The following is a 23,223-nucleotide window of genomic DNA, read 5'->3' as shown; positions in this document are numbered from 1 at the left end:
TTGTTGATCATTTTGCTGCAAAAGTTTTGAAATTGACCAATTACTGAAAAAGTTATTCAACAATATATGCTGAAAAACTGAAAGTCGAGAAAAACGCATTTTCTGTGAACATCTTCAAAACCCCACATAACTCACTCCAATATGTACCAAACTCAGATATGTACTTACATAATCCCTTGACAACTGTTTGGAGGCTGGTAGTGGCTGTTTAGATAGTTTCAGGCCATGTTACATCATGGGAATGTCGTCTATATAGCCTCTCTGAATGGTGAGCTCTCACTTGCCTGTCAGCCTTACAGGCTCCTGGTCCCGTTATTATCATATTAGAATATATAACATATCACTGATAGGTTCTGAATGGTGAACAACACTGTCACATTTGTCACACCGAAGATTTATAGTACAATCAAACAAATAACTTGTCACTTTTGCGGTGATTCCGTTGCCACATTCACATTTCACCAAATTGAAAATTGTTTGCAGTCTTTGTAATGATATCACTAACAAGGCACTATCCTCACTAGTTTGGTGAACTTCACTCTCCTCTGGTGGCAGGAGACTATGCCTGTAGCTTGCAGCAGACACGTGAGGGTCGGGAGTGGCAGGGGTGGTGGCGGCGGAGGTGGAAGCCTCGCCAGTACTACCACCACGTGTCTCAGGCTCCTCACTTTCTTCTCTTTTCCACCTTTTCAAGGCTTTCTGGCGGGCTGTTTCAACCTGAGTCTTTCTTTTACCACTTACACGTGGCATTGTCACAATTTGGGGACTCAACACGTGTAAAGTACGATCAACAGGTAGGCTGCAGGCACGCACACTTCCTAAGGCTGTATCAATTAGTACTGAGGATTTAGCATCTTCCTCACCCTCACTCAGGCTCACTGCCTGATCCTAAACTGTCGTACAAGTACATCACGCAAAAAAAAAAAAATAAAACAGCTCAAAAAAGGAAATAAATACAAGCAAAACAAAGACTAGAAGAAAAAGGGCGTGTGCGCTTGGGTATTTAAAGGGCCGGCCCTTTAAACCCGCCATTACCAGGTAAGCAGTGCGTTATGCGCCTGGCAACTTCGGCCATAGCTTCCGTCTCCAGAGACGAACCCAAGTACCAAGTTTCCAATTTTTCAATTTTTTTGACCAAATTAACGAATTTCCCCCTTCATAGAAGCTGTTTTAGCAAGAGATGAGATATGAAGTTTCCAGTTAAGATTACGAGTAAAGGACAGACCGAGGATATTCATTGTGGAAGAGGGAGACAGTTGAGTGTCATTGAAGAAGAAGGGATAGTTGTCTGGAAGGTTGTGTCGAGTTGATAGATGGTGGAATTGAGTTTTTGAGGCATTGAAAACTACTAGCTTTTCTCTGCCCCAATCGGAAATCTTAGAAAGATCGGAAGTCAGGCGTTCTGTGGCGTCCCTACGTGATCTATTGACTTCCTGAAGGGTTGGGCGTCTCTGATAGGACGTGGAAAGATGTAAGGTGGTATCGTCAGCGTAGGAGTGGATAGGGCAAGAAGTTTGGTTAAGAAGGTCATTAATGAATAATAGAAAGAGAGTGGGGTGACAGGACAGAACCCTGAGTAACACCACTATTAATAGGTTTAGTAGAAGAACAGTAGCCGTCTACCACAGCAGCAATAGAGCGGTCGAAAAGGAAACTTGAGATAAAGTTGCAGAGAGAAGGATAGAAGCCGTAGGAGGGCAGTTTTGAAATCAAAGCTTTATGCCAGACTCTATCAAAAGCTTTTGATATGTCTAACGCTACAGCAAAAGTTTCACCGAAATCTCTAAAAGAGGATGACCAGGACTCAGTAAGGAAAGCCAGAAGATCACCTTGACGGAAGCCTTACTGGCGATCAGACAGAAGATTGTGATGTGACAGATGTTTAAGAATCTTCGTATTCAGGATAGATTCAGAAACTTTAGAGAAGAGATTAAAGCTATAGGACAATAGTTTGAGGGGTTAGAACGGTCACCCTTTTTAGGAACAGGCTGAATGTAGGCAAACTTCCAGCAGGAAGGAAAGGTAGAAGTAGATAGAAAAAGTTGAAAGAGTTTGGCCAGGCAAGGTGCAAGCACGGCAGCACAGTTTTTGAGAACCCCATCAGGTTCATAAGCCTTCCGAGTATTTAGGCCAGAGAGGGCATGGAAAACGTCGTTACGAAGAATTTTAATTGTAGACATGAAATAGTCAGAGGGAGGAGGAGAGGGAGGGACAAGCCCAGAATCGTCCAAGGTGGAATTGTGAGCAAAGGTTTGAGAGAAGAGTTCAGCTTTAGAGACAGAAGAGATGGCAGTGGTGCCATCAGGATGAAATAAAAGACGGAAAGATGAAGAAGTGAAGTTATTGGAGATGTGTTTGGCTAGATCCCTGAAGTGTTAAGATAAGTGTTTTCCATCTTCGTGTACATAGTTTATTTCATATAGCTTTCCCTTCTTCATTGTTATTCCTTTCTTTCGTTTCCTCTGATTTATTTTGTATTCGTTAATGACTTCTGTTTTCTTTCTATATGTTCTAATTTGTATAGTACACATACAGTGGCATATTCTACGAAATTTGAGACGAAAAAGAGATATTATCGAGCAACTTCCTATATTCCATCACATTCTTGCCTTTTTAGTTGTTCATATATATCACTTCAATAATTCATTCATTAATTTCTACTCGCTCTGTGGCCAGAATGTACTAAACTTTGTGATTTCCATACTTATGGTAACTTTAATTACTTATACACTTATACATACATACATACACGAAATGAGGAGGATGTAGTATGTATACTTTACCTACCCTACGCCTCCACCACAGGACAAGGAAACGAGATAACAGAATACTTACCTATCTGTCCCTATTGCTGAAGAAGAATCTCCACAATGCCTCAACTATACGACGCGAGAACAAACTAACGAAAGACTCACGTGTCCCTCCTCCAGGCCGAAGTCGTCGTCGCACACCGAACCCCACATTCCCTTGTACTGGACTTCCACGCGCCCTGAAAACTCGGTCCTGTCCTCGTCCTCTATCAGGTTATTGAAGACACCGCGCCCTGGGTCCTCGTCCCCCACCAACCGAACATTAATCGGTGACTGACGAGGGAGTAAATTATGTTAGAGCGTTAATTTGGTAGTAATTCGATGATGCATAGGAATGGTGCGCGACAAAAATTAATAGTTTGAGGTGTTTTGATAAGAAATAAAATAAATCAAGAGCTGAATGTAATGATAATTTGTTAGTAATGGAAAAGTGGGAATAATCATGTAAGGTGTTTTCTGATTTGTATTCCTAGAGAAAGAAAAATAAGGACGGCTAAAATTTTACTGGTGAATGATGAAAGATAAAATAAAAAGACTGTATAAACGAAACACAAACATGGGAAAAATGTATATATATATATATATATATATATATATATATATATATATATATATATATATATATATATATATATATATATATATATATATATATATATATATATATATATATATATATATATATATATATATATATATATATATATATATATATATATATATATATATATATATATAAATAAAACAAAGTAATAGATATTCTGTCACCATCTTCGTGTCCTAGACTGAAGACACGAGCAAGACTCCATATCCTATTCACTAAAACTACGAATATACACAACTCAATAAACTCACCAGGAGTTCATCCAGGCAGCACACCATTCTACCCATAGCACCCCAGCACTTCACCTCGCCCCAGCACCTCACCTCACCTCGCCTCACCCCAGAACCTCACCTCACCTCACCTCGCCCCAGCACCTCACCTCACCTCGCCTAGCCCCAGCACATCAACTCAGCACCTCGCCTCATCTCGCCTCGCCCCAGCACCTCTACTCAGCACCTCACCTCACCTCACCTCGCCTCGCCCCAGCACCTCACCTCAGCACCTCACCTCGCTCCAGCACCCCACCTCAGCACCTCACCTCACCTCGCCTAGCCCCAACACATCAACTCAGCACCTCGCCTCATCTCGCCTCGCCCCAGCACCTCAACTCAGCACCTCACCTCACCACGCCTCGCCCTAACACCTCAACTCAGCACCTCACCTCACCTCAACCCAGCACCTCACCTCACCTCGCCTCGCCCCAGCACCTCACCTCACCTCGCCTCGCCCCAGCACCTCACCTCACCTCGCCTCGCCCCAGCACCTCACCTCACCTCACCTCTCCTCACCCAAGCACCTCACATCACCTCTCCTCACCCCAGCACCTCACCTCAGCACCTATCTCACTTCACCTCGTCTCACCCTTTATCTCAGCCCCTCACCCCAGCACCTCCTTCGCCTAATCTCGCACCAACACGTCATCGAGAGGGGAAGACGTCTTACACTCCATCACCTCACCCCATCACCTCGCCCCAGCACCTCGCCCCAGCACCTCGTCTCACCTCGCACATAGTTCTATTCTCGTCGGAGTAATCGCGGCAGTCATCCACAGTGTCGCACAGGTAAGTGATCTCCACACACCTGCCGTTCCCGCACTGCCACTGTTGTTGCTTGCACTCGTCCTTGTTCGTGAAGCACCTCACTCCTGCCGCCTCCTGTGAGTGTGTGAGTGGCAGGTGAACACGCTAACATCAGAATGAAGTGGTTTTTTTTTTTCTCATTCATCATTCTAACTTTTCGAATAATTCGCAAACGCTCTCTCTCTCTCTCTCTCTCTCTCTCTCTCTCTCTCTCTCTCTCTCTCTCTCTCTCTCTCTCTCTCTCTCTCTCTCTCTCTCTCTCTCTCTCTCCCGACCATCACTATCACCACCTAACATCACCACCATTACACCATCACGTCATCACCAATATCACATTATCATTACTACGTCACCAATATCACCACCATCACTACAGCCACCTAACATCACCACCATCACTTTATCATTACCCCGTCACCAACATCACATCACTACCACCACCACCTCACGTCACCTCGGAAGTAACGCAGTCGTGCTCTCCCCAGCCAGCAAAATCACACTCAGCCAGCGACGACTCCACGCCCTTACAGTTGAGGTCATCCATCAGGTAGTGCAGACCGCTGGAGCCAAAGCTGTAAGGAGGGATTGGTTGACTCGCTCCTTGGCTGGTTGGTTGGTTGGTTGGCTGACTGATTGTTTGGTTTATAGGTTGGTTTTGGTTTGGTTAAGCTCACTAACTATCATCTCTTTCTTTCTTTCACACTTCTCTTCCCACCATCTTTCTCTTCTAGCTAGCTTCTATTGTTCACCCCCAATTAATCAATCTAAAAAAAAGTTAAATCAGGTTAGGTAGGTTAGGTTAGGTTAGGTTACGTTGGTTTGGTTGGGTTAGGTTAGGTTAGGTTAGGTTACGTTAAGTTAGTCTGATTGGGTGTTTTTTGTTTGGTTGACTGGTTAGTTGGTTGGTTAATTGATTGATTATCTAAATAACTGACGGACTGACTGACTGATTAATTGACTGGTTGACCGACTGATTAATGAACTGCCTAACTGATGAATAGATAGATTGACTGATTAATGTTATGACCTCTCAGTAACATAGTCAGAGTAAAATAGTCTCAAAGAAGATCAAATAAAAAAAAATAAAAAAGAAGGAAAGGAATTCAGATTGCAAACACAGGAGGCAGCAAATACGGATTGTTGGAAGACTTACTGCGAATTTATGAACACCTCTTTGGCGCCGCGGGGGAAGCCTAAGGACTGACACACCACGTCTCCTTCCAGCAAACTCCACATATCGTCACACACGGCGCCCCACTGACCGAAGGCTGCAGAGGATGGAGGAGGAAGGAAGAGTGTTTTAGTGTGGGATAAGGCGGGACAGGGCGAGACGGGGTGGAGTGGTTGTTTTTCGTGTTTAAGATATACACTATCATAGACAGCCTCAAATCTTTCTCAAGCCGCTATATCACCTGCCAGTCAGTTATAATAGAGTAAGTACGACAGCACTGGATGAATAACTGAATGATTTACAGCTCCGTCCTTGGAGGCGTAAATTGTCGTAAAGTATCACTCTAAATATCTGGAATCTAAAGCTTAAGTTTGCCTTGGTACTGAAAGGGTGAATGTTTGAGGCTCACACAATGATTATTTTCTTGCGCTGCACAAATGATTATTCAGGTTGACTTAGATGTTTCTCTTACAGACGCTGCAAAATCCATATAAAAGTATTGTTATGTTCATGAAAACAGAACATAGCTGACACTTCCATTATCTTTCAATAGAGTTCATAATAATTTGCAGAGATGAGAGGGAACTTTTGATAATACAGATCAATGTTATACTTTTTTTTTATGAAGTATTAGATAAGGCTAACACTCCCATATGAAAATTATATTCCCCACAAAAAATCTCTAATGATATACAAAGACACGTTTGACAAAATGTATTCTTGTCAACTGAGTGGCTTTCACGCTGTAAACTATTAAAACGTCAAAATCCCACTCACCTCTGACCTCGACGCGACCCTCATTGGGAGACGAGCCGTTGACGAGGCGGACCTCAAAGTTGATCTCGCTCTGGCAGCCGTCCTCGTCTTCCCCTTCCTTGCAGTCCTTCCTCCCGTCACATTGCTGTAGTGAAACCATCTGGTCAGGCCACACATATTGCTTAGTTAAGTTATCGTGAGTGTGCTTTCTCCATTTAAAATCTGAGACGATGGAATGGGATAGGGGAAATGAATAACCTTAAGATTTTTTCTTCAGGATATTTACATATTGAACGGTTAATGATGAAGATTCTTGGTCTTAGTGTTAGTATATGTGACAAATGTTAAGAAAAGTAGGGAAGCTGTAACAGTAAGCCTAAATTGCATGTCTCTATAAAAATAATAATAATAAAATGCCTGCCGGCATATATCTATTTATCGTTTCTGTTTTTGTTTTTTTTATAGCTTCCTATTAACTCGGTACTCGTAATCTCATCACAAAATTTAATTCTATAGTATTAGTACTATTAGTTGTGATGGTAGTAGTAGTAGTAGTAGTAGTAGTAGTAGTAGTAGTAGTAGTAGTAGTAGTAGTAGTAGTAGTAGAGAAGCAGCAGAAGTAACAACAACAACAACAACAACAACAACAACAACAACAACAACAACAACAACCAATAACAACAACAAGAGCACGTGGAGGAAGGAAGACGAGAATAAAAATCAAGATAAGAAAAGAAATTAATAAATTCGAATAAGACCAAGAATAAACACACACACACACACACACACACACACACACACACACACACACACACACACACACCGCGTAGTGTAGTGGTTAGCACGCTCGACTCACAGTCGAGAGGGCCGGGTTCGAGTCCCGGGAAGCGGCGAGGCAAATGGGCAAGCCTCTTAATGTGTGGCCCCTGTTCACCTAGCAGTAAATAGGTACGGGATGTAACTCGAGGGGTTGTGGCCTCGCTTTCCCGGTGTGTGGAGTGTGTTGATGTGGTCTCAGTCCTACCCGAAGATCGGTCTATGAGCTCTGAGATCGCTCCGTAATGGGAAAGACTGGCTGGGTGACCAGCAGGCGACCAAGGTGAATTACTCACACACACACACACACACACACACACACACACACACACACACACCTGGGAGGAGTTGAGGCACTGTCCATCGGTGCAGACGAAGCTAGAGTCACAGTTCATGGCGTAGGTCTTCATTTCGTAGTACTCCCAGCCAGCCTCCTCCACCAGCCCACCTGCCCGACCCACCGTGCTGTCACTCAGAACACACGTCATTGAGGACTGGCTGTAGGTAGTAATAGTAGTTATTGTTGTATTAGTGGTAGTAGTTGTTGTGATAGTAGTGGTAGTAGTAGTCGTTGTTGTAGTAGTAATGACAGTAACAGTAGTAGTAGTAGTAGTAGTAGTAGTAGTAGTAGTAGTAGTAGTAGTAGTATAGTAGTAATAGTGGTAATTGTTCCTGCTGTTATTGTAATAGTAGTAGTAGTTATAGTAGTTTTTTTATGTAGGAAAGAGGGTCACCAAGGATAAAAAAAAAAAAAAAATAAATAAGTAAAAAAAAAAGGCCCACTTGATTGCTGGTTCTCTCCAAGAAAGAAAAGCCAAAATTAGGGAGCAAATGCCTTGATGCCTTCCTCTTAAAAGAAGACAAGTCGTAGGAGATCGGAAATACAGAAGCAGGAGGGAGTTCCAGAGTTTCCCAGTGAATGATTGAAAGTACTAGTTAACTCTTGCGTTAGAGAGTTGGACAGAATAGGAATGAGAGGAAGAAGAAATCCTTGTGCAGCGAGGCTGCAGGAGGAAGGGAGGCATGCAATTAGCCAGATCAGAAGACCAGCTTGCATGAAAATAGTGATAAAAGATAATAAGAGATGCAATATTGCGGCGGTGAGAAAGAGAATGAAGACAGTCAGTCAGAGGAGGGGAGTTGATGAGACGAAGAGCTTTCGATTCCACCCTATCTAGTAAAACTGTGTGACTGGAACCCCCAAATATGCGAAGAGCATTCCATACAAGGGCAGATAAGGCTCTTGTACAGAGTAAGCAGTTGGAAGGGCGAGAAAAACTGGCGGAGACGCCTCAGAACGCCTGAAGCTGTTTTAGCATGAGATGTGAAGTTTCCAGTTAAGATTATGAGCAAAGGACAGACCGAGGATATTCATTGTGGAAGGAGACAGTTGAGTGTCGTTGAAGAAGAGGGATAGTTGTCTAGAAGGTTGTGTCGAGTTGATAGATGGATCAACTGAGTGTTTGAGGCATTGAAAACTACTAGATTTTCTCTGCCCCAATCGGAAATCTTAGAAAGATCGGAAGTCAGGCGTTCTGTGGCGTCCCTGCGTGATCTGTTGACTTCCTGAAGGGTTGGTCGTCTCTGAAAGGACGTGGAAAGATGTAGGGTGGTATCATCAGCATAGGAGTGGATAGGGCAAGAAGTCTGGTTAAGAAGGTCATTAATGAATAATAGAAAGAGAGTGGGTGACAGGACAGAACCCTGAGGAACGCCACTATTAATAGATTTAGGAGAAGAACAGTGGCAATAGAGCGGTGGGAAAGGAAACTTGAGATAAAGTTGCAGAGAGAAGGATAGAAGCCGCAGGAGGGCAGTTTTGAAATAAAAACTTTATGCCAGACTCTATCAAAAGCTTTTGATATGCCTAACGCAACAACAAAAGTTTCACCGAAATCTCCAATAGAGGATGACCAAGATTCAGTAAGGAAAGCCAGAAGATCACCAGTGAGGGAAGCCATACTGTTGATTAGATAGAAGATTGCGAAGTGACAGATGTTTGAGAATCTTCGTATTCAGGATAGATTCAAAAAGTTTAGACAAGCAAGAGATTAAAGCTATAGGACGGTAGTTTGAGGGATTAGGAACAGGCTGAATGTAGACAAAATTCCAGCAGGAAGGAAAGGTAGAAATCGATAGACAAAGTTGAAAGAGTTTGGCCAGACAAGGTGCAAGATTGGAAGCACAGTTTTTGAGAACAATAAAAGGGACCCCATCCGGTCCATAAGACTTCCGAGGGTTTAGGCCAGCGAGGGCATGTAAAACATCATTACGAAGAATTTCAATTGTAGACATGAAATAGTCAGAGGGAGTAGGAGAGGGAGGACAAGCCCAGAATCATCCAAGGTGGAGTTGTTAGCAAAGGTTTGAGAGAAGAGTTCAGCTTTAGAGACAGAAGAGATGGCAGTGGTGCCATCAGGATGAAATAAAGGAGGGAAAGATGAAGAAGTGAAGTTATAGATGCTTTTGGCTAGATGCTAGAAGTCTCGAGGGCAGTTTGAGTTTGAAAGATTTTGACATTTTCTATTTATGAAGGAGTGTTTGGCAAGTTGAAGAACAGACTTGACATGATTCCGGGCAGAAATATACAGTGCATGAGATTCAGGAGAAAGAAGGCTCAAGTACCTTTTGTGGGCAACCTCTCTATCATGTATAGCACGAGAACAGAGTGTGTAAAACCAAGGTTTAGAAGGTTTAGGTTGAGAAAAAGAATGAGGAATGTACGCCTCCATGCCAGACACTGTCACCTCTGTTATGCGTTCAGCACCAAGAGATGGGTCTCTAACACGGAAGCAGTAATCTTTCCAGGAAAATTAGCATAATACCTCCTCAACTGGCAGAGGCACCTCCGTTTTGGGGGATCCTGAGGAGGAATTGGAGAAATAGGAAAAGATACAGAAATAAGATTGTGATCGGAGGAGCCCAACGGAGAGAATAGGGTGACACCATAAGCTGAAGGATTAAAGGTGAGGAAAGATCAAGAATGTTGGGCGTGTCTCCAAGACAGTCAGGGTGTTGCACCAGTTGCTCTAGGTCATGGAGGATAGCAAAGTCGAAGGCTAGTTCACCAGGATGTTGCACCAGTTGCTCTAGGTCATGGAGGATAGCAAAGTTGAAGGCTAGTTCACCAGGTAGAGAGTTCCAGAGTTTACCAGTGTAGGGAATGAAGGAGTGAAGATACTGGTTAACTCTTGCATGGTCAGTGAAGGAAGTAGAGAGTCTTGTGCAGAGGAAAGCCAAAGCTGGTGGTGAACATTGAAATCTCCAAGAATGGAAATCTCAGCGAAAGGGTAGAGGGACAGAATGTGCTCCACTTTTGGAAGTTAAGTAGTCGAAGAATTTACTATAGTCAGAAGAGTTAGGGAGAGATAAACAGCACAGATGAATTTAGTTTGAGAGTGACTGTTAAGTCGAAGCCAGATGGTGGAAAACTTGGAAGATTCAAGAGCGTGGGCACGAGAGCAAGTTAAGTCGTTGCGTACATAGACGCAACATCCAGCTTTGGAATGAAAATGAGAATAGAGAAAGTAGGAGGGAACAGAGAAGGGGCTACTGTCAGTTGCCTCAGACAGCTGTGTTTCGGTGAGGAAAAGAAGATGAGGTTTAGTAGAGGAGAGGTGGTGTTCTACAGATTGAAAATTAGATCTAAGACCGCGAATGTTGCAGAAGTTAAAGTAGAAAAAGTTGAGGGATGTGTCAAGGCATTTGGGGTCGTTATTAAGAGAGGAGTCTAACCTGGGGACATTTCTGGTCCCCTTCCCAGAAGGGGATTCCGAGGCTGGGTTAGGATTCGTCTTGTTATTAATTTTGATTTTCAAGTGAAAGGTGTATGTGTGGTAAATTAATGTAGTTTTGTGTGAAGGAGAGTTGTCTTAAGGAGGCAAGCTGTGACTGCCCCCTTGAGTTGTGAGACAGAAAGGGAAACGTTCAGCGAGATCACAACTAGCTTTAATGGAAGGTTCACAGCACCCTCTGAATTAGTGCTATTCGACCTCGCTGGGAGTAAACTATCGTTTCGGTAGTAGTAGTAGATAAAAAGCAAGAATAAAAACAAGATGAAGAAGAATATTAGATTTTCATACGCACTAAAAATCACTAAAACGAAAAAAAAAGTGATAACGAACACAAATGTACAAATATAAAACAGAATAAGATAAAATAAGACAAGGAAAAGAAAATATAGAAGAAAAAAGAGGAATGAGTGAAAGCAGGAAAGTAACAGACTTCCGAGAAACATGGAGACATAAGAAAAAAAATCAAGTGAAAAGGAAAATGGAGTCCTGTTGAGCGACTGATCAAGGATACGAGTACTAAAGAAAGAAAACGGATTGCCCATATCCCACCTCCCACTCCTACCTCTCTCTCTCTCTCTCTCTCTCTCTCTCTCTCTCTCTCTCTCTCTCTCTCTCTCTCACTGGTAGTTGAAGGCCATGCAGACAAAGTTCTTGGCCTGCACACATCGGGCAGCACAAGTTGTCTTGATTGTGTTGAGCCATTTTTCCACCTCGTGTCCCTTCATTCGCTGGTTCACTGCCTTGCTGAAACCGTCACTGTAGTCACGACACTCCCTCTCGTCACTCCCGTCCTCACAATCCTGGAATGACCGATGTAATGTGAACCTTCCCGCTTGAGTGTTTAATTAATTTTGACCATTTCTACAGATAACAAAGATACGGTTCTTACAGGTGTTTTTAACCATTAATGATGCAGAATCTTAGTTAAACCACTACTGAAATCATGTAGTTACTATATTTCTAAAACTACTAATAACCTTGAGAGGCTGTTGAATATAGCCGTGGTAAGACGCTAAGATTTGGGGCCAGTTTCATTGTCTATTATTTGTTCGGGAGCTCACCAACATGGGAAAGGTTTGGGATCGATAGCTTACAAAAAGACCGTGGAATTGGCCATATTGCCTTACCAGTTCGTCTTTTGGTATGCTCCCAAACAAAAACAAACAAACAAAGATCATTATAAAACCTGATCACGGCTAAAGTACTTTTCATGGTTAATTAGCAAGCAAAAAATGGTGATTATGTGTATTTACCTGCTGACAATTATAACTGTTTTCATTTTTGATTTTTTTCTCCATGTCTACAATATTTCAATCTAATCAGTGACATGTACTTTATAATGGTATTTTCTTAAGGTTACCGAAGATAACGTTTATTTGCCTGTTTATAATTGTATGTTCATATCTCCACCTTCTTTTTTCCTCATCTATATAGTGCTTTGGATTCAATCATATATATATATATATATATATATATATATATATATATATATATATATATATATATATATATATATATATATATCTTTTTTTTCCGTAAGTTTTGTTCCACTTATGATATTTTTATGCAATTGCGAAATATTACGTTAATTTACCTGTTCATAATTTCAACTGTGTTTAATCTACGGAGGTGCGGCGCTACATGACCCCGTGTTGTTTTATATAATCCTTTTTCCGTCCTCACCTCATGGCCATCACAGTACCACACCCCGTTCACACATTCCCCAGAGGAGCAGCGGAAATTGTCTGGTCCACACTCCTCTTCCACTATCATCTGCCTCTCACACCTGCAGAGCGGAACACTTTTAATCAGCCTCAGCGGTCGCAGCACACAGTTAACATCAAGTAATCAGGTGCAATAGTTCCGTGGTAAAATAACATTAAGTATAGTTATGAATGTAATGGGGTGATGGACGTATGATATTTATTTCTTCTGAGTATCAATGGAATATTTTAGTAAGGAAAGGTATATCTAGAGACACTAAAAGGTTTCAGTCCTACTGTCAGGGGTGTCTTCAGAAATTATACACTAAACGTACTTTTTAGCTTTAAAAATAAAAGTAATGGAAATAAAAAGTCACTCATCTAATGTCAGTGGTGTGTAGCACTTAAAATCATACTCTAGACTAGACATTCATTACGCCATCTTATTAAACTTGAAAAATAAAAAGCACCTGAAGTAGTTAAAAAAGCATTAAAAAATAATTATGAGTGAGAGTTGCGAATACACGAGTCAGTACCTGGGGATGTCGCACGAACTGGCAATACCCTTGGAAGAGAAGCACCAGGGTAAGTCATCGCCGTCTGGGTTGGCGCAGTAGTTTTCCACCAAGGGAATGTGCGGCGACAGGTCCCTCACTTTCTGCTGCAGGCTTGGGTGGTTCCAAGCCTGACACTTCTCGCCCTTGACTGTCACTCTGGCAGGCCCTGTGTAGTTGACGCCCCGCTCCACCACGCAGCCTGACCGGTAAGGGAAGTCACCGGATTGCAAGAGCTTAGCTTCGTTACTTCGATCATACTAAGAGTCTATCAATGAAGTCCTTCCACAATATAAACATCAATGCACTCAAGCGAGGCTGTTGGTCCTTATAGAGTAACTAGTTCAACGTCATATGTGTAAAGAGGAGATTTCTTTAGTATTACTTTCACTTTTCAAAGAAGATATAATTTCATTAAAAGGAACTTAAGTACGATTATTTATTTCATAGTGCATATTGATATTACTAAGGAAGTTGATAATAACTTAATCCGCGAAAGCAATGACGCCCGTCTGACTAATGTAGACTGGGAGACAACGGAACGAGCGAAATGCCACAGAAATCCTACATGTCAAGAAGGATGTGGTAGTGTAACTATCTTTTATGAACACAAACAAATGAGTAAACAAATAGATAAATGAATAGACAAATAAATAAATAGACAAATAAGTAGATACCTATACAAATGAATAATTAGATAGATAAACAAAATGAATCCTTGCAACACAGCACTTGCAACACAACCTACCTACGTCCAGCTTATCAGTCTCGCACACAAAGTGGAGCTTCTCGTTGCAGTCAGTCAGCTGAAACATACACAGTTTTTAATATGATGAGTGCGTATAGATTAGTTATTAATAAAAAAAAAAAGTCTTACTCTAACTCCCAAGAAAGTGAACGGCAGAAATTGGCGTGTACGGATACAACTCTCAACTGTCACTCCTTGAAATGGATCACGGAATTTTTATGTCGATGTGATCAAATTTCTCAGTATCTCATCTCGATTCTTTTCTAAACAAACTGTAGTTCATATTATTGGAATATCTAAGAGGTTTTAACAATTTTACTATAGTTTGGCAAGGATTCTAAGCAATCATCGAAAAAAAAAGTTATGAGAACGTGACGAAATTTTAGCCACTTCTGTGACCATTAAAAACAGTATTAACATGAGAACAAAGCTTCTAAGAATAAAGGTTTAATTTTTGTCACATCAATTACATAGAACAGGTAACGGTAAAAAAATACTCACTCATATTGGAACTGCTCGCTGTATTATGTTCATGAATGGGAACAAGTTTCTTTGCGCAATTCAGTCAGCACATTCAGACAAATATTGGGTAAGGTCCCCGTTACTGACGAGAGAGAGAGAGAGAGAGAGAGAGAGAGAGAGAGAGAGAGAGAGAGAGAGAGAGAGAGAGAGAGAGAGAGAGAGAGAGAGAGAGAGAGAAACGGCATCCTACTCTGCCACTCTTATTTCATGTCGAATCTAATGACGAATTCAAGAGGGTTTTTCATGGTTTCAGTGATAGTTTAACAAAATCTTCCTATCACTGAGAAAAAAAAACACCCGTGAAGCCCAGCAGACCTATCACCTCCGTGGGGTCAAAAAAAAAAAAAAAACTATTCTTATGAGGTGAAGCGTTCAGGAATACGATTCAAAGGTCATACCTGCCAGAAGAAATACTCGGCAGGTGCGTCTCCCTCTGCTGCCTCCCCTGGATTTATGGGGAAGTTTTCTTTAAGGACCACACACTTATGTCCCTCTGTTTCTTCCACCATCACCACATTACCAGTGACTCCCGCCGCCCTGCTCTCCTCCTCATTTTCTTCAGTCACGTTCCACCCTAACACGGAAAATTGTGACTTGAGGAAGAGTATTTAGAGATCACAGCTCATTACCACTGCTATCGCCATACTGCCACTACCCCTACCACTTTTGCTACTTGTATTACTACTACTACTACTACTACTACTACTACTACTACTACTACTACTACTACTACTACTACTACTATTATTACTACTACTACTACTACTACTACTACTACTACTACTACTACTACTACTACTACTACTACTACTACTACTACTACTACTACTACTACTACTACTACTACTACTACTATTACTACTACTACTACCAGCAACACCATGAGACACAAGACCATAACCACCACCACCATAACCGCCAGCACCAAAACTACCACAACCACCCTCACCACCACACGCACCTGGCCACCACTTAGCGAAAGGCAGCGTGGAGGAGGGCGGCGTGTCGGTGTTCTGCCACAGCCAGACAACCTGGTCGAACACTTGGGTCCTTACGGCGCCGGTGTGGAAGCCCGGCGTGTCCCCAGCCATCGAGGACAACATGTCGGACACAAAGTCACTCTCAGCCTGAAACACACACACACACACACACACACACACACACACACACACACACACACACACACACACACACACAACAGTTAATTGAAATGTTTATCACAGGTTGACACTTTTTGAAATGCAAATAAAAAGTAAGTGGGAATTTTTAAAAGCATACATGATGAATATAGAAAATACTGAAATGATTATTACAGATTTTACACGATGCAAATAAAAACAAATTAAAATACAAAGAATAAATGAAGATGAATAAATTCAAGACAGGTTGTTAATAACATGATATATACACACACAAATAAGAACAGGAGACAGAAATGAAAAAGTGTATTTGGTACAGGCTATGAAATAAAAAACATATAGACTCCAAGGTCCCACACGGCACTTCACAAACCAATCCACAAAACAGCAACGCATCGCCGCCAGAAAACATCTCAACATTACTAAAAGCCATATTATGAATATATATATATATATATATATATATATATATATATATATATATATATATATATATATATATATATATATGAAATTAAATAAAAATAAAATGAAATAAGAATTAAGAGACCTGAGGAATACCAATAAGTGAAACACGAAAGGAGAAGGAGGAATAAGCGTTCAGAAGAGAGACAAGCCAATCAGAGCTAACAGACAAGAGCGGAGGATATAAAGTAATATAATAGTAGTAGTAGTAGTAGTAGTAGTAGTAGTAGTAAAAACAACAACAATAATAATAACAACAACAACAACAACAACAACAACAACAACAACAACAACAACACATCACAACCAGCAACACAACTACCATTACCACCACCTCCACTACCACCACCACCACCACAGCAACAGAAAGGGAAGCAGGAAGAGAAAATGAAGAATCAAATACATGCGCAAGCACGCACGCACACACACACACACACACACACACACACACACACGGTAGCTCAGTGGTTAGAGCGCTGGCTTCACACGCCTGAGGACCGGGGTTCGATTCCCCGGCCGGGTGGAGATATTTGGGTGTGTCTCCTTTCACGTGTAGCCCCTGTTCACCTAGCAGTGAGTAGATACGGGATGTAAATCGAGGAGCTGTGACTTTGTTGTCCCGGTGTGTGGTGTGTGCCTGGTCTCAGGCCTATCCGAAGATCGGAAATAATGAGCTCTGAGCTCGTTCCGTAGGGTAACGTCTGGGTGTCTCGTCAGAGACTGCAGCAGATCTAACAGTGAATTACACACACACACACACACACACACACCACCACCACAACTACATCAACAACAACAACAATAACAAACCTGGGAAGTGACGGAAAGGAGTCTGGCGCCCTTCGAGGTACAAGTGTCGCGGGCAAGGGCGTGGGTGGTGGGCGTGGAGGAGGTGTCCATGTAATAACACTTGTCCCCCCAGCTCACACCGCCCTCCTCGCATTCTGATATCCAATTTCTCACGCACTGCACGCCTGAAGGAGGGGGAAGGGATGAGAGAGAGAGAGAGAGAGAGAGAGAGAGAGTGTGTGTGTGTGTGTGTAACAAATAAACATATACACAGGTAACGGACAAATAAACGGATAAACTAGTTGGCTGATAGACAAGAAGACATAAAATAGAAAAAAAGAAACAAGCGTGCTTACTATATAGATAGGCAGAAATACAGAAAGACAAACTAAAAGATTTACAAAGAAAGTAAGAGAAAGAAAGAAGGAAAGAAAGATAGCAAGATTGAAAAAAAGTCAGAAAGAAAAGAAGGAAAAAGAAAAAGGCAGAAAGTAAGAAGAAAAGAAAGATGGATACAAAGAAACACAAAAAAGAAAAGAAGAACAAATGAGAAGCAAAAAAGACAGTGGCATAGATAATGATGGATAAACACACAAGGAGAGCGAAGAACAGAAGACTCACACACACAACAGTAACAGACGGAAAGACGATGAGACAATGCAACACATAAATGAAAGAACAACAACACAGAGCAGTGAATATAATGAAGAGATGAAAAAACATAAGAAAAAGAAGAAAAAGAGGGATATATCAACGGAAACAAAAGAGAGAGAGAGAGAGAGAGAGAGAGAGAGAGAGAGAGAGAGAGAGAGAGAAAAAAAAAAAGATGCCGTACTCCCCTCACTCACCTACAACAGTCCTCTCTAAGTCTTCCCTGGCACCTAATGTCAGCTGGCACTCCGGTAAGCTCTCCTCGTGTCCCTCGCACTGTACCGCCTTCACCGCCGCGTTTTGTCCCGGGAGCAGTCCGAACACTGCCCCCTGTGAGGCTGTCTCCGCGCCCCTGGGACGGAGAAGTCAAGGAGAGGAATGAAGGAAAGAATATGTGACGGGAAACACTGATTGCTGTAAGAGGATAACTTAGATTTTTTTTTTTTTTTTCATTATGGATGCACTCAATATGATTTTTCTTTCTTTTTGTTTCGTTCTCCTAGTGTGTTATTTTATGGATGAAATATCTGAAGGAGAATTGTAAGAGTGACAAAGATGATGAATTGCCTTCTTTTTTATAATGAATTTACTGAATGACGTACGAGTTTTTTCATCTTTTTTCTTTTGTGGAATCTTATTGAATGACGTACGAGTTTTTTCATCTTTTTTTTCTTTTGTGGAATCTTAAGAAGTGTTTGTATAATTATAATGTGACCTGAGGCGACCCAGGCGAAGAAAAAAATAGAAATAATATCGAGGAAGGCACGAAAACAGAAGTAACTGTAGTAAGAACAACAGCATATGGAAGAAAAGAGGGATCAGAGACAGAAAAGCAGAGACACCGTGGGACTAACAAAGTGTACATCTAGGCCCAGCAGTTCCCACTGACTCATAGATAGAGAAGCAGAAGACGGCAAGAGACAAATACGAATAAGAGATACATGAGTAAAGGTTAAGGCAAGTAGAAAATATCGCTGGTCGAGGAAGCAAGATAATGAAGCAGAAGACGGCAAGAGACAGGCGAATTCTTGAAATTAAGAGAAGCGATGGAACAAGAGAGGAGAAGAAGCTTCTGGAATCTTCTCTCCATACCTGGTACATATAGCAAGATAATGAAGCAGAAGACGGCGCGAGATGTCTCGGCTCACCAAGTTGTTCGTAAGTAGAGCTTAAAAGTTTGCAGTGCAGTCAGTCGCAACTCAATTGATAGGTTATGTTGATAGGATGATTTACATTGATTTTTATTTTGATGTGTGATTTTTATGCCATCTTGATTATCATTTGATGTGTGATTTTTATTTATATATTGAGTATCATTCTGATAAGTGATTTATGTGTGGAATTCAAGTGATTTTTTACGGTTTACTCGAGTATCTTGTGTGAAGGAATCTTGATACACTGCTGAACGTTTCATGCGTAATAATTTGATCTTGAAGTATATTTCTAAGTGCATTTTGGAATTGTGTGACGTGCTACCTTCAAGAATTGTTTTGTTTATTTTTTTATTTTAGAAAGTTATTAGTGTATGATGTTATTCCATTCATTATCCAAACTGAAAAGGGCGAGCAACATATTGCAATTGGAACACTGGTGCAGCGGTGGGACCGTTATCGTTATTGCAATTGTTGCATGCAATTGTCAAGTAATTACATATGTTGTAAATAAGATCGTGTTGCACTGGATGTAACTCCGGACAGCAGATCACTTGCAAAAAAAGAAATAGTGGATGATCATTGAAATTGTAATTTCAACATATTTATCTGTAACAAAATAAATGAAACGTATTCTGTGAAAAATTCAGGAAAAAAAAAAAAAAGAAACACAGGCCGTCTAGAGATAAATCGAGCTTTGCCTTCACCACAAGCACTTCCACAATAGCGCGCGTTAGATCTCCTTCCCCTCTCCTCGCTTCGGCAAATCCTCCATGCATAAGTTCTGGAAAAATTGCAGAAACCATAACGGATAATGCTATGAATATTTTTGCAAAGTCATTGGTCTACCACATTTCTGTGGAGGAAAGGGAAGACGTCAATCTGAGCCACAGTTGAAATGCACCACTAGCGCACATGCTTGGATTAAAGACAATGAGAATAGAACACGAACAAACTGGACAGACGAAGGCAAAATTGAGTTGGCGAAACAACATACTTTAGACAGCGAGTACTCGCACATGGATACATTGTACCCCAAATTATGAGCATGACTGGAAGAAACAAAAAAGAAAGTTCCTTGAGATTTATCCTGAGGATAGATCACTCTCTAGTTTGATGAGTGAGTTGTCGTCTATAACTCGTCAGCCTAGAGAAACACTTATTGAACTTTATATGAGCAGAAGGCATAGTGGAGAAATTAAAAGCCATGAAATCCGCAGGCAAGGAAGTGTACAGTGATATCTTTGTCTATGTTTTGGTGGATTTCTCTTATATTTCATCAGATGTGGACATGAAAAGCCACTGACTGTGTACAAGAAGACTTTCAAATATGTTGCGACGCATCATAACTTTCAGTTCACTGACGCTGCAATAAGAATTTATTTCAGAAACCTCAGTTGACCATTCCCAAACGATCAGAACCAGAGTGCACTGTTAGAGATATGGTCTCAGTAACCATTCCGCCCAAAATTGTCTGGCTATCGAATGTTACAGGTGCCATAAATTTGGCCACATGATTAAGAATTGCACCGTGAGGCTGCCAACATTACCGAAACCACCAGTCACTTGTTTCACATGCGGCATGCAGGGGCACACACACAGTGAATGTAAACGTAGTACAACTTACATCCCTTACAACAACAACAAAAAAAAAAAAAAAAAGGACCAATTTCATATCCCACAAAAACAGCACACGAATCTGTAGTTTTAGTAGCGGTGAACGGAAAAAAGAGAGCAGGTTTTCATTGAAGTAAATTTAGAAGACAAGGAATCATTAGCCTTAATGGATACAGGAGCAGGCGTCTCTTATATCTCAAGCGGCCATAAATAAGATTAGAAAAAAGAAACTGATTAGCCATACCCATTATACAATTCGTAATGCAAGCGGAGATGTTGTCAACTTTAGAAATGTGTAACCTGCTATTGCAAATTGGAGGGGGAATCTTATATACATGAGTTTGTAATCAGTGAAGAGAAAACATTGCCATCTCAGTCAACAATTGGTTGGGATTTTAACAGAAATCATAATGTCAATCAGTGTACCAAACCTTTAGCTATGTATATTGAAGGAAACAAGGTAGTAATAGCAGAGGTGCCTACGACACATGTTGTTCAAATTAATGAAGTTAAGGAAATGAAGCCTGTGAAAAGAATCTCTATTGAAAATCCTCGATATAAATGCACAATAGCTCAAGCATCAGTGTTACAAGGAGAGAGAGAGAGAGAGAGAGAGAGAGAGAGAGAGAGAGAGAGAGTGTGTGTGTGTGTGTGTGTAATTCACTGTTTGATCTGCTGCAGTCTATGACGAGACAGCCAGACGTTACCCTACGGAACGAGCTTAGAGCTCATTATTTCCGATCTTGGGATAGGTCTGAGACCAGGCACACACCACACACCGGGACAACAAGGTCACAACTCCTTGATTTACATCCCGTACCTACTCACTGCTAGGTGAACAGGGGCTACACGTGAAAGGAGACACACCCAAATATCTCCACCCGGCCGGGGAATCGAACCCCGGTCGTCTGGCTTGTGAAGCCAGCGCTCTAACCACTGAGCTACCGGGTGTGTGTGTGTGTGTGTGTGTGTAAGTTATCTGACCTTAGAAACCAAGTCAGTTAATTGTGATACAGCAATATTTGAGCCAGTGCAAGGGGAAATAGATAATAAGGTTGTAAGATGAACATGAATATTATAAGTTTATGAAGAAATCACTAAAGGAGAATTCAACTGACCACGAAGTGAAAAAAGAGTTGAATAAGAAATATAAACGGTTAAAGATATCTGAATTATCAGTAGAGGAGAATGTATTGTACAGAGTTACTTGTAATGCTTATGGTGAGATGACAGGTCAAATATTGGTATTAGATTTCTACATTAATGCTGCTCGATGCCTAGGACACTCCTTGCCAACCGCGGGGCATGGGGGTGTACACATGACCTTAAATAGGCGTCACAATATTGCTTGGTGGCCACAGACGGTAGGAGATGTCGAGAAGAACTGCAGACCATGTCTTGTGTGCAATCTCCTCCAATGTATGGGGAACGCCCCAGCACCGATGAGAAGATATCTAGATGTAGAAATGCCTTTTCAATGTATCCATATGGATATTATATGGCCAGCAGGAAATTCAGAAAGGGGATATATGTATTGTCTTGTAACTGATGTGCTTACTAGATATCTAATTGCAGAACCACTTAAGACGAAGAAAGTCACAGAAGTTGCGAGTGTTTTCTTTGATGGAGTCGTGTGTAAACATGGAGTACCTCAAATGTTAACGGACCAAGGTAGAGAATTTGTAAACTCAGTCCTGCAAGGTGTAGCAGAATTACTACAGATGAAATATGTGATTACCACACCTTATCACCCTCAAGCAAATGGAGTCATTGAAAGTTCTAATGCAACACTGAGGAACATTTTACGCACCATGGTACAGGATAACGTAAGTATATATATATATATATATATATATATATATATATATATATATATATATATATATATATATATATATATATATATATATATATATATATATATATATATATATATATATATATATATATATATATATATATATATATATATATATATATATATATATATATATATATTTATTTATTTATTTATTTATTTATTTATTTATTCATTTATTTATGCTCTCAATATCCACTTATAATACTTATATTAGTGCTTTTCACAAAAGTATAAAAGAAAGTCTCTTACTTAATGTACTTCAGGGATCCTTCTTTATTCTTTCAGGTAATAAAGGAGGAAAAGGTGTGGTATAACAGTGATGACTTTAAGCAAGAAATGGTGACCAAAGCATACAGGGTGTATGCTAGATGTCATCAGTGTTTAGAGGAAGCAAAAGGTGTAGCAGAGAAGAGACAGAATAAAAGAGCAAGGATAAAGACACTACAAGTAAGAGATGTACGCAGAATTCCCTCAGCAGGAACTCCCTACAAATTGCAACCAGCTTACACGGGTCCTTTCAGAATACTAGACAAGATCAATGATGTAGTAGTGAAGGTTAGATATATTAGAACAGGTGTTATAAAAACACTGCATACAGAGAGAAAAAGAGTCATACATGAAGATATCGTTACACTACAGATGAAGCCAAACGTGAGGCGAGCGTATCCAAGGCATGAAACGTGAAACACAAGGGAGACCAAGGTGGCTCTTCAACCATTAGATCCATTTCTTTTCCTGTGTCAGGACAATAACTGTACAGGTGCAGACGATAACTCAACAGCAAGGGGGAGTGGTAAGGAAAAAGGAGAAATTGTTAGATAATGAACAAGACGAGAAATTGTCAAATAATGAACAAGATGAGTCTCAAAGAAACGCTACTGCTTCCAGCCAGCCAACATACAATTTTCGATCTAAAGCAAATGTTCATGATTTACCCTTTGTTATGAAAATGTTGTGACATGGAAATCGAGAAGAAATGAAATACGTAAGAAA

General features: G+C 40.9%; 2 protein-coding genes across 4 annotated transcripts in view; one reads left to right on the top strand and one right to left on the bottom strand.

Annotated features, from left to right (window-relative positions):
• The window catches only part of LOC123498843 (serine protease svh-1-like), a 47,406-nt gene that overhangs the window by 7,726 nt on the left and 16,457 nt on the right, over positions 1-23,223 (bottom strand). For all 3 annotated transcript variants that reach the window (XM_045246313.1, XM_045246315.1, XM_045246314.1), the window contains 14 exons: positions 17,799-17,953; positions 16,972-17,135; positions 15,519-15,684; positions 14,956-15,131; positions 14,036-14,093; positions 13,270-13,489; positions 12,714-12,816; positions 11,652-11,830; positions 7,575-7,734; positions 6,442-6,565; positions 5,647-5,761; positions 4,948-5,065; positions 4,416-4,568; positions 2,916-3,083 (listed from right to left, as the gene is read on the bottom strand). In XM_045246313.1, the coding sequence (XP_045102248.1) occupies positions 2,916-3,083; positions 4,416-4,568; positions 4,948-5,065; positions 5,647-5,761; positions 6,442-6,565; positions 7,575-7,734; positions 11,652-11,830; positions 12,714-12,816; positions 13,270-13,489; positions 14,036-14,093; positions 14,956-15,131; positions 15,519-15,684; positions 16,972-17,135; positions 17,799-17,953 (2,059 nt within the window). The remainder of the gene's footprint in view (positions 1-2,915; positions 3,084-4,415; positions 4,569-4,947; positions 5,066-5,646; positions 5,762-6,441; positions 6,566-7,574; positions 7,735-11,651; positions 11,831-12,713; positions 12,817-13,269; positions 13,490-14,035; positions 14,094-14,955; positions 15,132-15,518; positions 15,685-16,971; positions 17,136-17,798; positions 17,954-23,223) is intronic.
• Positions 21,844-23,221, top strand: LOC123498844. The gene is made up of 2 exons (XM_045246316.1): positions 21,844-22,195; positions 22,516-23,221. The coding sequence occupies exons 1-2, from the start codon at positions 21,857-21,859 to the stop codon at positions 22,912-22,914; spliced, it is 738 nt and encodes a 245-aa protein (XP_045102251.1). The 5' UTR covers positions 21,844-21,856; the 3' UTR covers positions 22,915-23,221.

The sequence above is a fragment of the Portunus trituberculatus genome, chromosome 48 (assembly GCF_017591435.1).
Source record: "Portunus trituberculatus isolate SZX2019 chromosome 48, ASM1759143v1, whole genome shotgun sequence".
In the NCBI taxonomy this organism is placed as follows: Eukaryota; Metazoa; Arthropoda; class Malacostraca; order Decapoda; family Portunidae; genus Portunus; species Portunus trituberculatus.
The sequence above is the reverse complement of the archived record's forward strand: the minus strand, read 5'-3'. Positions and strand labels throughout refer to the sequence as shown.